The sequence below is a fragment of the Rosa rugosa genome, chromosome 3 (genome assembly GCF_958449725.1).
Source record: "Rosa rugosa chromosome 3, drRosRugo1.1, whole genome shotgun sequence".
Classification (NCBI taxonomy): domain Eukaryota; kingdom Viridiplantae; phylum Streptophyta; class Magnoliopsida; order Rosales; family Rosaceae; genus Rosa; species Rosa rugosa.
This window is the reverse complement of record NC_084822.1, coordinates 58,082,711-58,097,994: the sequence shown is the minus strand read 5'-3', so window position 1 is coordinate 58,097,994 and position 15,284 is coordinate 58,082,711. Positions and strand designations below refer to the sequence as shown.

Here is a 15,284-nt window from a genome sequence, read left to right as displayed (position 1 = left end):
TGTTATAAATTATGTATCCCTGTCTTTTGTAAGCTTATATATAGGCCAACATGTACTTGATGAGTGACATTTGTTAATTTTTTTAAATTTGTTTGCCGTTAGATTATGGATTCAAGCTCCAATAAATTGATGTATATGCGATAATTCTACAATTTATTCTCAAAAGTTTGGTTGATTTTTTTAATATTCATTATTTTAAGTGCATTTTTAATATCCATGTGCATTCATTGAGTTTCCACGAGATTATTTAGTTTTCAAATTAATTGAAGGTAATGAAGAAGATGGCAATTAAGATGCTATGCTAAGCGAGACAGCGAGAGCTACTCAGTGACTGACTACCAACTATCTATACAAGAAAGACATTAAACTTCAATAACAAAACAAAGAGGATCGGACTACTGGGATTTAATCAGCTCAATTTTTATTTTACTACATCATCAATTAATAATACTAAATCAATGTTTAATTAAACATCAACCCCTGATGTCCGGCATGAAATTCCGGGGGGTCAACTTTGATAGTGGAAACAGTCCTCTCTCATCCAATCCTTGAGCATTTCCTCCGAGAACAAGATGGGTTCGGAGCTAGCTGAGGAGCTAGCTGAGGACCACTTGTAATTGTTTGAGCTACCACCACCATTATTGATATTGCCACCGTATTGATCCTCCAAACCTTTGTCACCGCCACCAAACTGACATAGTTCCCAGTAGTCGTCGGAGCTATCTGGAATATTTTCCGACACATTAAAGAGCTTCCCCACATCAAATTCTAACACCAAATTCTCTGAAGGGGAAGTAGTAGTGGTGGTGGTGGTAGTAATAGTGTTGTCTTCCTCAGAGTTATTTATGCCCTCTTCCAAAGCAGTACCATGAACATTTTTGACTAATGGGTGCGGGACTAAGTGCGAGGTGACTACTACTCTGTTGCATCTCACTGCCCTTGTACGGATGGCAGCAATGGAGTCCAGCACCGTTGTCAACGATTTAGTCTTATATTTCTTCTTCTTCTTCTTCTTATTCTTATTCTCTACCGTTAGAGGTACTTGATGAACATCATCCTGGCCGTTATTCACCTTCTTTCCTAAGGTCGTGTTCCAGTAATTCTTGATTTCATTGTCTGTTCGTCCTGGTATTCTCCCAGCTATTAGGGACCATCTACACATGGATGGAATCAGCTAAACCATATAGAAGTATTAGGAACAAGATCAAGAAAAATAAAGTGAAAAGTTAAAATACCTGTTGCCTAGTAGCTTGTGGAGCCTAATGATGAGATCCTCTTCTTCCTGAGTTATATTACCCCTTTTGATATCAGGTCTCAGATAATTCAGCCACCTCAGTCTGCAGCTCTTTCCGCATCTCTTTAGACCTATATATATATATATATATATATATATATATATATATATTGACAAGAGTACGTACCAAACTTGGTAAGCAAAGCCATGGAAATGAAATGAAAAATATGCATCATTATCGACCAGTTACCAGCTTCTTTGGGAATTCTTCTCCATTTTCCTTCTCCATGGGTGTTGATGTAGTCTATGAGAACTTGGTCCTCAATAGCAGTCCAAGCTCCTCTGTTCAGTCCCTCCTTTACACAACAAGGACTTCTTCCCATTTTTTGATCAATCAAACTTGATTTGACTTTCTCAAAATTTTCTTTGCGTCTCTATATATCTATATCTCCCTCTTTCTATTGGGGAGCTTAGCTTCAGTTACAGGCCGGATATCCCACTAGCTAGTAACTGAATCTTAATTAGAAACTTTCCTTCCAAGCTGTCTCATTAAATAACCCAACAAACAAAATAGATAAATATTAGACCTATGTTCCAAATTGGAGTTAAATAAAAAGTCCTCGAAAATGATAATTCAATACAAAATTAGCCAGTGGGTGGACTTGCCCATTTTTATAGTGGTATTAGAAAATAATTTTACTACCTCTAAATCATATGAACTGTCGGCAAAAGCCTAAAAGAAAATTAAAAAAATATATGAAAATTAAATAGGAAAAATAAAATTAAAATAAGTTCCTACAATAGGATGAAGTAGAAGTAGAAGTAGTTATTAGTTCACCAAATAACAGCAGAGACTTATAAATGTAGTATTCCACTATTCCCTACTTGTTCCTACATATAACAAGTTGTTGTACAAGATCAATATTATTACTCTCCTACATAGAATGCGGGTGGATAAATCGTTACGTGCCTTAAGGGCTGTTTCATTAGGGTTTGTGAAACCCTAGGTAAAGAGTATCAGTAGTAGTAGCTAGCGTCAACTGTGAGTGCCTTATCATTAACGGGTGAGAATTTGATAATGTTTTTGGTGGAGGAGAAGGAGGATTATAATTTATAAGAGTGAAAAGGGATCAATGTGAATGGATTTCATCAAAGCCAGGATTCATCTGTCCCATATAGGCCAGCTCCTCCTTATTAATTGATTACTAAATTTCTCACAGACAAAAATATAAAGATCAAAACTCTCTTAATTTCAAGTATATATATATATATTTTTTTTTTTGGGGGGGTGGGGGGGGTCACTTTCTATCTTGTAGTAATTAAATTGGTTGCAGATAATGTAGGTAAGCCTTCTCGTTTGCAACTTGTAATATGTATGGGCACTAGGGAAGTTATAGAGTTCGATGGTGGTCTAGCTCTGCAGGGGTCCCTGTGGTATTGAGTAATTCGATCAATAGAGTCAGATGGACTTATTGGAGGGCAAGATCGATCGAGTGAAGTATCTACCCATTCCCGGCTAGCTATCTACAGCTCCTTCATTGATGATATAACTGCAGCACAACTATGGTCTAGTGTTAGTAGATCAATGCGTTGTATGGCTGGATATAAGCCACGGAAAATTAAGATGAAGTTGGTCATGTCATCGAAAATGTAATGCGTGCAAAATATTTGTAAACCGGGGCCTATTAGTTACATTGTGTTTTGATATCATTTTTCTTCTACTCCGCAATCGATCTTAATTTACCTTATGTAGTCTAAACGATTAAATATCTTTTATCGAGCTCGTAATGACGGAATGTGCGCTCCTCACACTTAGTTTTGATCAAATATTTACCGCTTTCAAATAATAGCTTTTATTCGTATGTCAAGAAGTAACAAGTTGTTACAATTTTGAAATAATAAATTGTAATATTTTTGGATATGGTTTTAATTTTCATGTTTTAGTTATTGTTATCTATTTGTAGGAAGTGGCTTTATGCCGGCAATAAGTCCCTACCCTATTGTGGTAAGGGGACGTGGGTTTTGTCTCAGTATACACACTCAGTGTACCTTGTCTGGCCTAGCGAGGCGGCAATCTGTTTGCAGGATCAAATTGACGCAACCTTCTAGTGTTGCAGGATGAAACATAGTGTCGCCGGATTTGTTTCCATGCAGTAACATAGTGGGAAAGCTGAGCTATTTGTAATTATGCTTATTCATAATAGAGTTATCTTTCCGGTATGTCACCGCTTTGTCAAAGCAAATAGAGTAGCCATATGTGCACTCATTGCTAGTTGATGCTTGTTAGAATACATAGTTTTAGTGGAGAATCCTGGTATTATTCTGAGATGTTCTCTTTATGCTTATTGTAATCTGGGGTTCAGGCACAAGATTTTACAGTTTCATTAATCAAGATTTGAGGGCAGCCACATCAACCCCCTTTCAAAAAAAAAAAATTGTAATATTTGTTTTAAAAATTGAAGATCAATCAGCAATGGAATAAAACCGATCCAATAAAATCCATTTGGTTAGCTCATATATAAATTGGGCATTAGAATTCTCAAGTAGTTCTCTCTCTAAACCCTACAGGCCGGCGTTTTTCTGACTGCGAGTTTCGTGCTCGTCCGGTGGCACCCGGGCGTCGGGGCTGCCCTCCGGGCTGTGCTGACGTCTTGGGATCTGCTGCCGGACGGGTATTCTATTGCCTGTGGGTCTCCGTCGAAGGGATGTAGGGCTGGGCTTGGCGGCTGGTATAGACTGGGCTAGGGGGAGGTGGTGGTCGTGCAACCAGGGAGGGTGATCGATCCCTGAGGCGGGTTTTTGGATCAACGGCGCCTCGGGTTTTCTCGTCGGTGGTGTGTGGTGCTCAGATCTGTGATCGGGATTTGTTTTTCTCCGTGCTGGCGTCGGTCGTGGCGGCGAGGCCGTGGTGGTTTGGGTCGTACACAGTGAGCGATTGTGGCGGCGAGGATCGTGGCGACAGACGGTGGACAGAGATCTGCCTGACTGTGTCGTACGGCGAGGATGGGATGGACAGGTGGACTGGGCCGGATCAGTTTGTTGGGCCCTGCGTGGATCTCCTTTGCCGGCTGCCCTATTTGGGTTTTTAGTTTTGGGCTGAGGTTTCTACCCTAGTCCTATAGCTTCTAATTTGGGCTAGGGTTTAGGCTCTTGGCCCAAACCTATGTTTTTAGCTTTTGTCTAATTACAATAAGTTTCTTGTATTAGGAACCTAACGAGTGTTTTGGCTTGTCTATTCGCTATGTTTCCATAGCTTTTAGGCTCGCTTTTAAAGTGAGCGATTAATTCGAATATAGTTGGTCTATCCTATGTACTACTGTGGCTCCTCCACGAAACCTTGATCTGGCCATTGTTATGTGTCAGCGGGTGAGTATGTAATGACCTTCTTGGCATGCGCTATTATCAATGGAATTACCATTATTCAAAATATATATATATATATATATATATATATATATATATATATATATATAAATTGGGCAATACACTACTAATATTGGAGATTATAAGCTCATATATACAAAAATTAAAGACCCAATAAAATGGGAGATTTTACCAGCTAATATATACACGCAATTCCATTACTTGAATTTTTCTTTGCTTTGGTGAAAGAAAGCATTGCCTGAATGATTAGGGCGAAGAGTCATAGATTTATGACTAGCACGTTAGAGGAGACAAGTAAGGTAATTATTGGCACAATTAACGGTTAGGGGTTCGCAGAAATTGCAATATATACCTATCTAGTATCTAAATCCTATATTCCTATATAGTAAGGTAATTATTGGCACATGCACATTGTATGTATTAAACATGATGTAGTCTCATATCAATACATTTACTACTGCAACATTATTCCCAGGCCGCGCCACTTGTTACAGTATGTGTTCATATGCGGTGGGCGGATATTTATTGGCAAAATAAAGAAAAAGTATGTATGTACGTGCGTGGTTTAAGTTTTCGCCATATTTTCTAAGTAATATTGTGGTTGCTTTTGGTGGATTATGTACTAATAGGTTGAAAAAGAAGAGATAGTATGAGCACGTGACACGCATGTGACTATTTTCGCGACAATAACTAAAACATGTAGGACTGATGTAGCTCAAAATTAAGAAATATATTGACCAATTTTCTAAATGGGCTCAGCTCATTATTAGTCCATTCGATCCCATGATGAAATCACTCTTCAATCTTTATTTTAAGTACTTATTTTGTAATCGGATACATTACTTGACATCTCATCTATTTAGCTCTAAAATTTTAATAAGTTTTTTGAAAAAATAAGAAAGAGCTAAATTTACTCTACCAAAGTACCAAGTTTTAAAGTGTTTCTATCATTAACAGGAACAACGAGTACGCGCCTGAGAGAAAGAAGAGAGTTTCCTCCCTGTCCGGTGGCAAGTTTTTTCGCCGTCGTCGGACGGGCCATTGTTGACCCCTTGTGGGTCTGGTGAAACACAGTGGTTGTCTATGAGGCCCAGGAGGAGGAGATCGCGGCGGTGGGCAGGTTTTGGATCGTCCCTCGCTGGCTCGATCGGCAGATTGGATTTCGAGTTCGGAGGCGGCCAGGTTGTAACGAGAACGGGGTGGAGCGGCTGGGGTCTAATCGAATTGAGTCAGTCTGGTTTGGATCTCATGGATTTGATCTGGTATGGTATATCTCTGTGGCGATTCTGCTTTGATGGGATACGATCTGGGATTTCGCATCTCTATGGTGTGATGAGGATGGCAGATCGATGTCGGAGAATGTCCGACGATGGTGGCGGAGCGGGGCGGTGGAGGATCCACTGGCGGTGGGGTCGAGCCAGGCTTGGCTGGCGTCTGGTGTATCTCCTGCTTCTTGGATTGGGCCTTGGGTTTGGGCCCTTTTATGCGTCCAAGTCTGGGCTGGTTGTTTAATTTCTGGTTTTAGTATTATTTATTTTAGTTGGTTAGTATTGTCTCGCCTTTGGCGAGTAATAAGTCCCTGCAGGTATCTTGTAGGGCTAGTCGGGCTATGTGCATGTGTGTGCACTCAAAGTGCCTTGTCTGATCTAGGTAGGCAGCGAGTTCCTTGCTTTGTTAAATGGTCGCTACCGCCTAATGGTAGGGTAAAGTTAAGTGTCGTCGGATTTATCCTCTGGCGACAATATAGTAGGAAAGATGTGCGTAAGGTAATTATGCTACTTTGTAATCAGGTGACTTGATGCATAAACTCTTCGCAAGCGTACGAATCGTGTCAAGTAAGGGAAGTATTTGGACCTTAGTTTATCGTACCTCGGGGATTAGGTGTTGGACCTAACCAAGATAATTGGCGGTAGGATACTAAAAGCACACAAGAAAAATAAAAAGTAAAATAAAAACTATAAACAATCAAGGCACCAAGTCTTGGCAATGCTCGGCTTAGCTCACACCAAGCCTATTCAAAGCCACTAACTTGTAGCCTCAAGATGGGTATACACAAATGAGTCGATGGATTTAATATTTGAGAATTGATTTGAACTTAACAAAAAGTAATAAAATGCAAAGCTATTAATAAAAATGCAAGGAAATTAAACTAAAAAAGTGTGAACAATATAATGAGAATGTCGGGTGCTAGGGAGGTTCCTTCACCCAAATCTCATGTGTCGGAAGCTAATCTAATGTAGATGCAAATTTCCTACTTTGGCGGTAGTCGTATCCAAGGCGGTTTAAGGCTCAAGGACCAAAATTCCCTTTCATGGTATTCCTACTCCGGTTCAAAGGTCGTAGGAACTCACTTGACACGAATTAGAGCCGGTTCAAGGGTCTCTAATTCACATCAAGAGGCCTAAAGATCGAGGAATTAGACTACTAACACTACTAAAAAAAACTTCAATTGCGACGGCAGTTTGCGACGGCAAATAAGCATTTTGCCGTAGCAAATACTTTTCGCGACGGCAAATTGAGCATTTGCGACGGAAATGTTAGCGTTGCAATAGGTGGCGTCACAAGATCCATTTGCGACGGTAAATTTCCGTTGCAAAAAGTATTTGCGACGGAAAACTGTTGCCGTCGCTTCAGTTATTATTTTGCGACGGCGATTTGCTACACAAGCTTCCGTCGCAAAGTCTTCATCAGGGTAGTCCATGTGGAGGTATTTGCGACGGCTATGATGCCGTCGCAATGTATACATTTTCAAAATAACCGCCAAAACCTTACCGCCAAATTTGTTGCTACGGTTAGTTTGCCGTCGCAAATATATTTATATTTTTTTATTAATTTTTTTTAATAAATAGATGAAATTATATATTTTCATACCAATTGCGACGCTGAAATCGCCATCGCAAATGCCAATTTTATTTATTTATTATTATTTAGCCCATTTCCACAAAATTAAACAAATGAATAATAATAATAATAGTTAAGATATTAAATATTTGGATCTATTAAATCAAAATAACATTAATTCATGAATAATATACTTAAACATATCCATTGACTCATTGTACCATATTCAAATACAAATACTAAAGTGAAAATAATGTCATTTGTAAGTATTGAACATTATAATAAGCACTCTTAAAATAAAACAACAATCACAAGTGCATCATTTTACTTTGTCATTTTGTGAGCTTTGCACTTGCTTTCATTTGCTTTGCTCTTTTTGCCATGAGAACCTGTAATATCAACATATAAAAACCAATGTTAGCTTAATGTCCAATAGGCAAGATAGACAACAAATTGCACACTCTTTCGTGATGGTTTCTGTACAAACAAAACAAAAAACATTAAGACATTAATGAACCTCAATCAATAGTCAGATAGTCAAAACAACTAACCCTCATATATTCAAAGATCATCTCAACTCAATATCATCTTTAGCAAGTAGTATAACACAACTAGGGGCTGTTAACAATAATCTATCATCCTTTCAAAAAAAAAAAAAAAACAATAATCTATCATAACCAAAACAATGAAAAGCCTTTCATGAATGGAAAAGAAAAGCAACACCTATTAATATGGCTGAGGTTAGTTACACGGTAGCTGGAATCACAGAAAATATAGCTGCTTCATCATTACCCAAATAGACAACAAAACCATTTGAGATAAATATATCAACAAAGCAACACCTATTAATATGGCTTCAACGGAAATAGTCACATGGAACTAATCAAATCCACAAACCAGATAATGAAGCACAATCCAAAAAGTCCATCTAAATTTTGAAAACCAAACCACAAAACAGTTTCAAAAACACAGCTCAGAACATATCTTCCTACATCATCCACATATGGCTTTATAACTTTCCTAGCCTCATCTGAAAATACTTTTTCTTTACTCAAACTGTAAATTTCAAAAAGGCAAAATCAAGCTGACCCAGTAGTAAATCAACTTGAACGAACTAACAATCTTTAAAAAAAAAAAAATCACAGATCTAATCATACTCAACAACCATACAGCAAAAACAAGTTCATCAATATCCTTCGGTGAAAAACCACAACAAGCTACAGAGCTCAAAGTCACAAACAAATACATAATCAAACATTTGCAACATAAACAGAACCAATTTCCAAGTGAAAGGACATAAAAAATCATAAGTATAGACCTCAATAACTAGCCTGAAACAACAACCATTTGCAAGCAAGCCAATTATAACTCATGTTTATGATAATGTCAAGCACCAACTAGAAATACAATATGTAAGAGCAATATAAACAATTAATATAAGAAAATTGTTGCAATTGCCTAAATTTATAAGAGAATTACCCTTTCAGATCCATTTTGTGAAGGGGATGTTACTGGAGAATTCTGCTCCAACAATGGCTGGTCACTATTTGCATTCGGAGTTATTTCATCTCCTATAGACTCCCTCAAAATTTCATGCCTGCTAGTTGCATCAGCAACCTAAGAAATATATAATACATATATATACACATAATAAATTTAAGTTAGTGCAAGTAGTAATACAATTGACAAAAGTCTAATTTATAAACCATATATCTGCATATTAAGTTTGTACTCAACCTGTTTAGGAGACTATGTGCTACTGTCCTTATTCTGCAGAAAATCAATTCGAGCATGTAGTTGCTGAAGCTGCAGTTGAAACTCTTGACGCACTTGTTCAGTGATTTTTTGTACGAGATCATCTGTGCTTTGAGATATATTTGATTCCTTTGGATATACTAGATTACGAGGCACACCAGCTCCAAAAGTACGACAATACCCATGACCATCATCTCCCATCAAAGAGTGGAAAATTCGATCTTTAACACTACCCTCTTTGACCATCTGTTGCCTAAGTTTATCCAACTCTTATCCATAGTGAGATGCAAGTTTTCTAGATCAATCAAACAAAACATTGAGTCAAGTTTATGTATGTCAAAGGCTAAAGGTTTATTTATTATACATATTTGTGTTAATGAATTTTTCCATTATTTAGAAGTTTGTCTTGGTTTCATTAAGCTACATCAGAATATGTATGCATGTCTTGTGCAAGTTATATTTTACGTAAATTAAATAATGTCTTTTTATTTAAGATAAACAAGTGTCAACTCTAAAAGACTAATGTACATCAATAAAAAAAAAATAGCATAGCCATATTACATTGCCACAGATAAACTTAGTACTTCTTCCATAATAAATGAAAACAGAAGAAATATAAAAATGGGGATGAAGTACTAACCTGGTAATATCAAGCTCTTGGCTTTGGATTGCCAAAATTAATTCCAAATTCTTCACTGCTGACTTGAAGATGAGCAGCCTTTTTAACTAATGGATGTTTTAAACTGCAGCAGAAAATAAAATGAGTGTTGCTTGTCATTACAGAAGCACAATGAACAAAAAGCTACTACCCAAACAATTAAACTGGACCTATTGATTAAAATCCAAGAATGTAAAAATTTATCTATGACATTGTTGAGGCAACCATAAAAAGAAGAAGAGTCACGGTAGTATTACAATGATATAACCTACCGAATAGGAAACTTGAAAGAGTCCAGGTCTTGAAGTCAGAGATGGGAAGCGATTCCTAGTAATGGAAAAAGAAACCGATTTAAAACTAGAGACCCTGCTGCTGCGTGTATATCAACATTGAACCACAAGAACTGAATGTCAAGTACAACAAAAGACCATTGAATAATAACAAATATATGAACAGAATGTCATAATAACAAAAATGCATCTTTGATTGAATGTATAAATGAAGTTGTGAATGCAACGAAATCTATACATGATTCTGAAGAATTCTGAGATGAGAATTCTGAAGAAGTTGTCTTGTTGTTTTCTTTAAGTTTTGTTTCTGATTCTCTGTACTCTTTTGGACCCAGGCCAGGGGAAGAGTGAAGGAAAAAGGGCTTATCACTACAATTATTGCAATAAAGACATTACGGGGAAGATCCAAATCAAGTGCAATTCTTGCCCTGATTTTGACCTACGTATAGAGTGTTTCTCTATAGGAGCAGAGCTGACATCTCATAAAAGCTATCACCCTTACCAAGTTTTTTTTTTTTTTTTTTTCAGGAAAGAAAAATAATATATTGCTGTCCACAAAGATCAATTCATTCAACACCATTACATCGTAAAGATTTATGGCCCAAACTAAACTATAATGATTAGTGGAACTGAAGCAATTTTTTGATGTACATAGCTTACAATTTTGGATGGAGGCATTAGGATTGATAAGAGGCTAAGAAAGAAAAATCTCAATTATGTATCTGAAAAGGAATAGAATAACTATATACAATAATCACTTTCTTCTTTTTATTCTAATTCAAAGGTTCAACCTAGGTAATGCAGTATTGACTAACTCCCTAGAGTAACATTTAGATTTTAAGACCTTTCTTTTGAACAATTCCTATAGTTTTGGTGAGTACTGAACTTATAATCACAATTTAGCATCAAGTATGCGATTTTGAAGAGATAAGCTGAACAAACTAAATATTTGGTCTTTTACATTAAACTGTTGTTCAATTCTATATCTGAACAAATAATGCATGTTCTAAGCACACATACAAGAACACATTTAGATTGCTTGCTTGATCCATGAATATCAACTAAAAAGGGAATCTCATGAACCATCCCCCTGAAAAAGCACAGACAGGAATACGAGAACAAGGTTTCGAACAACCAAACACAATCCCCATATAATGCCTAATCTGAAGGCAATATAAAAGCTCTGCTCCAATCAATTGGTAGCATTTGACCAAAACATCCCACTAGCAAGGGTCATATTGACTAAGCTCAAGTTATAAATAATAAAGCATATCATATACGGTAAGTTTTATGTTCAATGAGCAAATTCATGCAAAAGTAAGCAAGCCACACTTGTCCCAAAACTATAAAATCACAGTTGAAAAATCAAACCATTTTGTAGCCTGTGACCCAACGATGCAATTACCAATTCCAAGCTAGTCAATGAAACTAGAGAAATTTGGAGAATAGTGCAAAATAGTTTGCAACATAAGACTACTTCAGGCATAAGACTAGTCAAGGATGCCTATCTCTTGGTAGTTCCTAAAGGGGTAGTGAGACTGCCCTGTGACACCCGCAATCCCATCAAACCAATAGAACAACCTCTCAACCCATTAGGCTAGCATAAAGCTTAATAATAAGCTCAGGCAAATTGCGAGATGAGAATTGTACCCATCTAATTATAATTATATCAAATTGAGACTCTCGTATAGACTTGTAATGCCTACCCTCAACTGCCGTCCCATCACACCAGCTCAAGTTTTACTTATTCTGGAAATTAATTCAATTTCAGCAAGTCCTGCTCCAATCATTTGACTCGAACAAAACCCAAGAATATATAGAAACAACTCTAAGCTAACAATCAACCAAGTATCTATTGTCAACTAAGCAATCAACAAAACCAAATCGAGCCATAAACCCTAACCTAAATCCAATAAAATCTACAATTAACAGCAAAATAAAATGACGAAATCAAGTAAAACTACCTTGATGATTACTCGATAGGAGAAGTAGGCCTGCACGCCATTGCCCAAATACCTCGGTAGGTTCCCGTTCGAGGAGCTGCAAAGCATATATACACAATCAAAAACCAAGATCCACAACCCAACCAGCTACCTCCTAAAGCTACTGTAATTTGCAATCAACAGACTAGATCTTCTTCCCAATCACATCCCATACAGAACCAAAATCAGAACATGAAAACAACCAAGAGCGAAATTATACCAAAAGCTGAAAATGAAAGAGTCACCTGTAAGCTGATGGTAAGAAGAAGATTCGGTTATCAGAATGTTTAGAACGACGGGAACGGTGAGGTTCCGGAGCTCAGAAAGAGGGTGATGTTTGGGCGAGAGTGAGAAAGAGCGCGGTGATGTTTGAGACCTTGGGAAAAAGAGGGAAAAAGAATTAGGGCTGAGTGTTTTGTTAGTAGGACATTTGGCCAAAAAAACAAAAGAAAAAACGGAGGGAAAATTATTTGGGTTACCGCCAGAGTAATACGGTGACGTTTATGTGTTGCCACGGCTTTCTTTCCGTAATTTTTTTTTTTTTTTTTTTTTTGTAAAGTACATATATAAATAAGTTTTGCGACGGCAAGAGGAAACGGCGTCGCAATTGACTACAAATTTACTACGGCAAAGATTTTCCGTCGCAAATGATAAGCCTTAATCGCGACGGAACATTTTCCGTAGCAATAGGGTGTCAATTGCGACGGCAACTGTCGCCGAAGTAAAAAGGCGAAGCAATTGAAGTTTTTTTTAGTAGTGTAAGCGACCCGCCCGCGCATTCACGCAACGGGTGTAAATCACCATGCTTATAACCCCTCGAATACAAAATTGAAGGTTTCTAGCTTAGGAATTAGAGGGGGGTCAAGCCTCTAACTCCATCCTAGACATGCTCAAAATACACACCCTAGAGTTGACTAGGCCCCTAAACATGCATTTTAACCCAACAAAAATAGATATAAGCATCCATCATATGAAAATTGCATCATTACATTAAAATAAGCATCTTTTACACAAGATTTGGACTAGGGCACACAACCCTAGCCCCCAACAACAAAACTACTCACTACCCATCACCAAACTAACATCAAAATACATAATTGAAAGAGAAAAAAGTGAAGAGAAGTAGAGAGTAACAAGAACAAGCCACAAATTGCTATAGAGCAATTATGACTAGCCTTGATTTATGGCTCCCACTTTTACCCAAATTTGATGTTTATGAAGCTCTTGATGCTTGGGCTCCTATTTGAATCTTGTGGAATTGATGAAGTTTTGTGGTGGAATAGTGAAGAAAATATAGAAAATGGGTTGGAGGTGGGTGGTTCGGTGTTAGAGAGAAATGTTAGAGAGAAGAAGGAAGGCTGAAATGGGGTTGCGGCAGGTGAGTGAGAAGAAAGAGAAAAATGGATCTGGGCTGTGCGGCTGGTGTTGTATGTCTTGGGGGAAGAAGGATGAATAATGAGGTCTGCGGCTGTTTTTGGGATTGAGGTGAGAGAGAATAGCTTTTTTTTCGGCTACTGTAGGAATGTGTATATATATATATATATTAGGTCATGGTTTATGTAAGCCGAGAGAGATAATAGAATAAGGATGGCAAAAGGCATGTGGCTGGGAGAGAAATGAGATAAGAGAAGGGATAGGTGGCAGTGTGTGATTCGTTAGAAGAAAAGGATTTTTTTTTTTTAAATCTCTTTGCTTAGCTAGCTGCACAACACGTGCATGATTGAAGGATGATGGCTGACTTTGATTGATTAATCAAAGATTTGATTAATTAATCAAATAATTGATTAACTAAAACCAATTTTCTTCTTCATCTTTTCTATTTTTCTTTCCTCCTTTTTCTTCCATTTTCTTCTCTTCTTCTTTTGCTTTTTCCACGAGCTCAAACCAATTATTTTTTTTCTTCTTCACATATTTGCTTGCATCGACCCGTTGACCATTGTTGACTTTTCGTCCGTTAGTCGATAATTTCAATTAGCTCCAATTTTGCCTCATTTTCTCATAATTTCTATAACTCCGCTTATTTTCTGCAAAATAAATAAAAATACATTAACTACATAATAATTGATATGAGGATTAGCTTAATTCTAGTGTTTTAGATATAATTACACGTATATAAATGAGTGTAATCATCAGGTTACATATCGAGTTTTCTTTCCGTTATGTCACCGCTATGTCAAAGCAAATAGAGTCGCCAGTAGAGCGCTCTTTGCTAGTTGGTGCCTAGTTGAATACAATTATTTGGTGGAGACTCGTGATAGTATTTTAGGACGTTCTCTTGTTACTTATTGTAATCAGGGGTTTAGGCTCAATGTCCCCCCCCCCCTTGTATTTGATAGTTTCATTAATCAAGACTTGAGGACAGCCGCACCAGCCCTTTATTTCAAAAAAAAAAAAAGAGCTAAATCCTCAATGCATGTTATTCCACGCCAGTTCTAATTTAGTGACATTAAGTTTTCACAGCTCAAAGCAACGATGTAACAAATATGCTACTAAACATCGCGGTGCATACTATACACAATATATATATATATATATATATATATATATATATATATATACAGATCCTATCCAGAGTGAGGTCTTACTCTGTTTGCCTCAAAATCGTCTCAGCCGAAATGAGGGCCGAGGGACTTGTGGTTGAATCGTCCTTCTGATATTGCGCGGGCGTGCCAACTCGCGGTCGAATGGCCGACTGAGGTTTAGATCTGATTTGCGCTTGTATCTGACTTCTTTCAAATGATTGTAGGCCGAGGAAGGAACCCTCTCGGCCGTTAGGTTCTGATGCCTCTGTTGCAAGGACTTCGGTTAGGCGTCAATCCTGACCGGGATCTTCTATCACGTTCACTTCTTGAGTAAACTCAAAGGTTCGGGTGACAAGCGAGAAGTCTATTGGGTGAAGGTACTCGCAAATCACGGTGAAGACGAATGTGAAGTGGACTCGGTTGTCAAAGCGTTGTGAGATTATGTGTGTGTGAACAACGAATCGCATCGACCCAATCCGGACTGGCCGAAAGAGATCAATGGATGATAATTCTAAGTTATGAACTACTCCTAAGTGCGAAAAGTAAAGTGCATATAAAATAAATGAACAAGAAAGTAAGGTGCTTGAATGTAAAGTACTGAATTGAAATAAGAAACTA

At 37.5% G+C, this 15,284-nt stretch overlaps 1 protein-coding gene and 1 long non-coding RNA gene across 6 annotated transcripts; both read right to left on the bottom strand.

Moving 5' to 3' along the window:
* Nucleotides 1–404: 404 nt before the first annotated feature.
* On the bottom strand, nt 405–1,728 carry LOC133739487 (transcription factor MYB123-like). Its single transcript, XM_062167268.1, has 3 exons — nt 1,485–1,728; nt 1,236–1,365; nt 405–1,154 (listed from the first exon to the last, which is right to left on the bottom strand). Exons 1-3 carry the CDS (start codon nt 1,615–1,617, stop codon nt 509–511), a joined length of 909 nt encoding a protein of 302 aa, XP_062023252.1. The 5' UTR covers nt 1,618–1,728; the 3' UTR covers nt 405–508.
* A 5,885-nt stretch (nt 1,729–7,613) lies between these two features.
* LOC133739426 (uncharacterized) lies at nt 7,614–13,655 on the bottom strand. 5 transcript variants are annotated; one of them, XR_009860619.1, is made up of 8 exons: nt 13,345–13,655; nt 12,390–12,520; nt 12,127–12,202; nt 10,145–10,199; nt 9,855–9,957; nt 9,197–9,509; nt 8,939–9,076; nt 7,614–7,848 (listed from the first exon to the last, which is right to left on the bottom strand). It is a non-coding gene; the product is annotated as an uncharacterized LOC133739426 (long non-coding RNA). The 5 variants fall into 5 exon arrangements; XR_009860616.1 differs by having other exon boundaries at nt 10,145–10,244; nt 12,390–13,655; XR_009860617.1 differs by having other exon boundaries at nt 10,145–10,241; nt 12,390–13,655.
* Between the last annotated feature and the right edge of the window lie 1,629 nt (nt 13,656–15,284).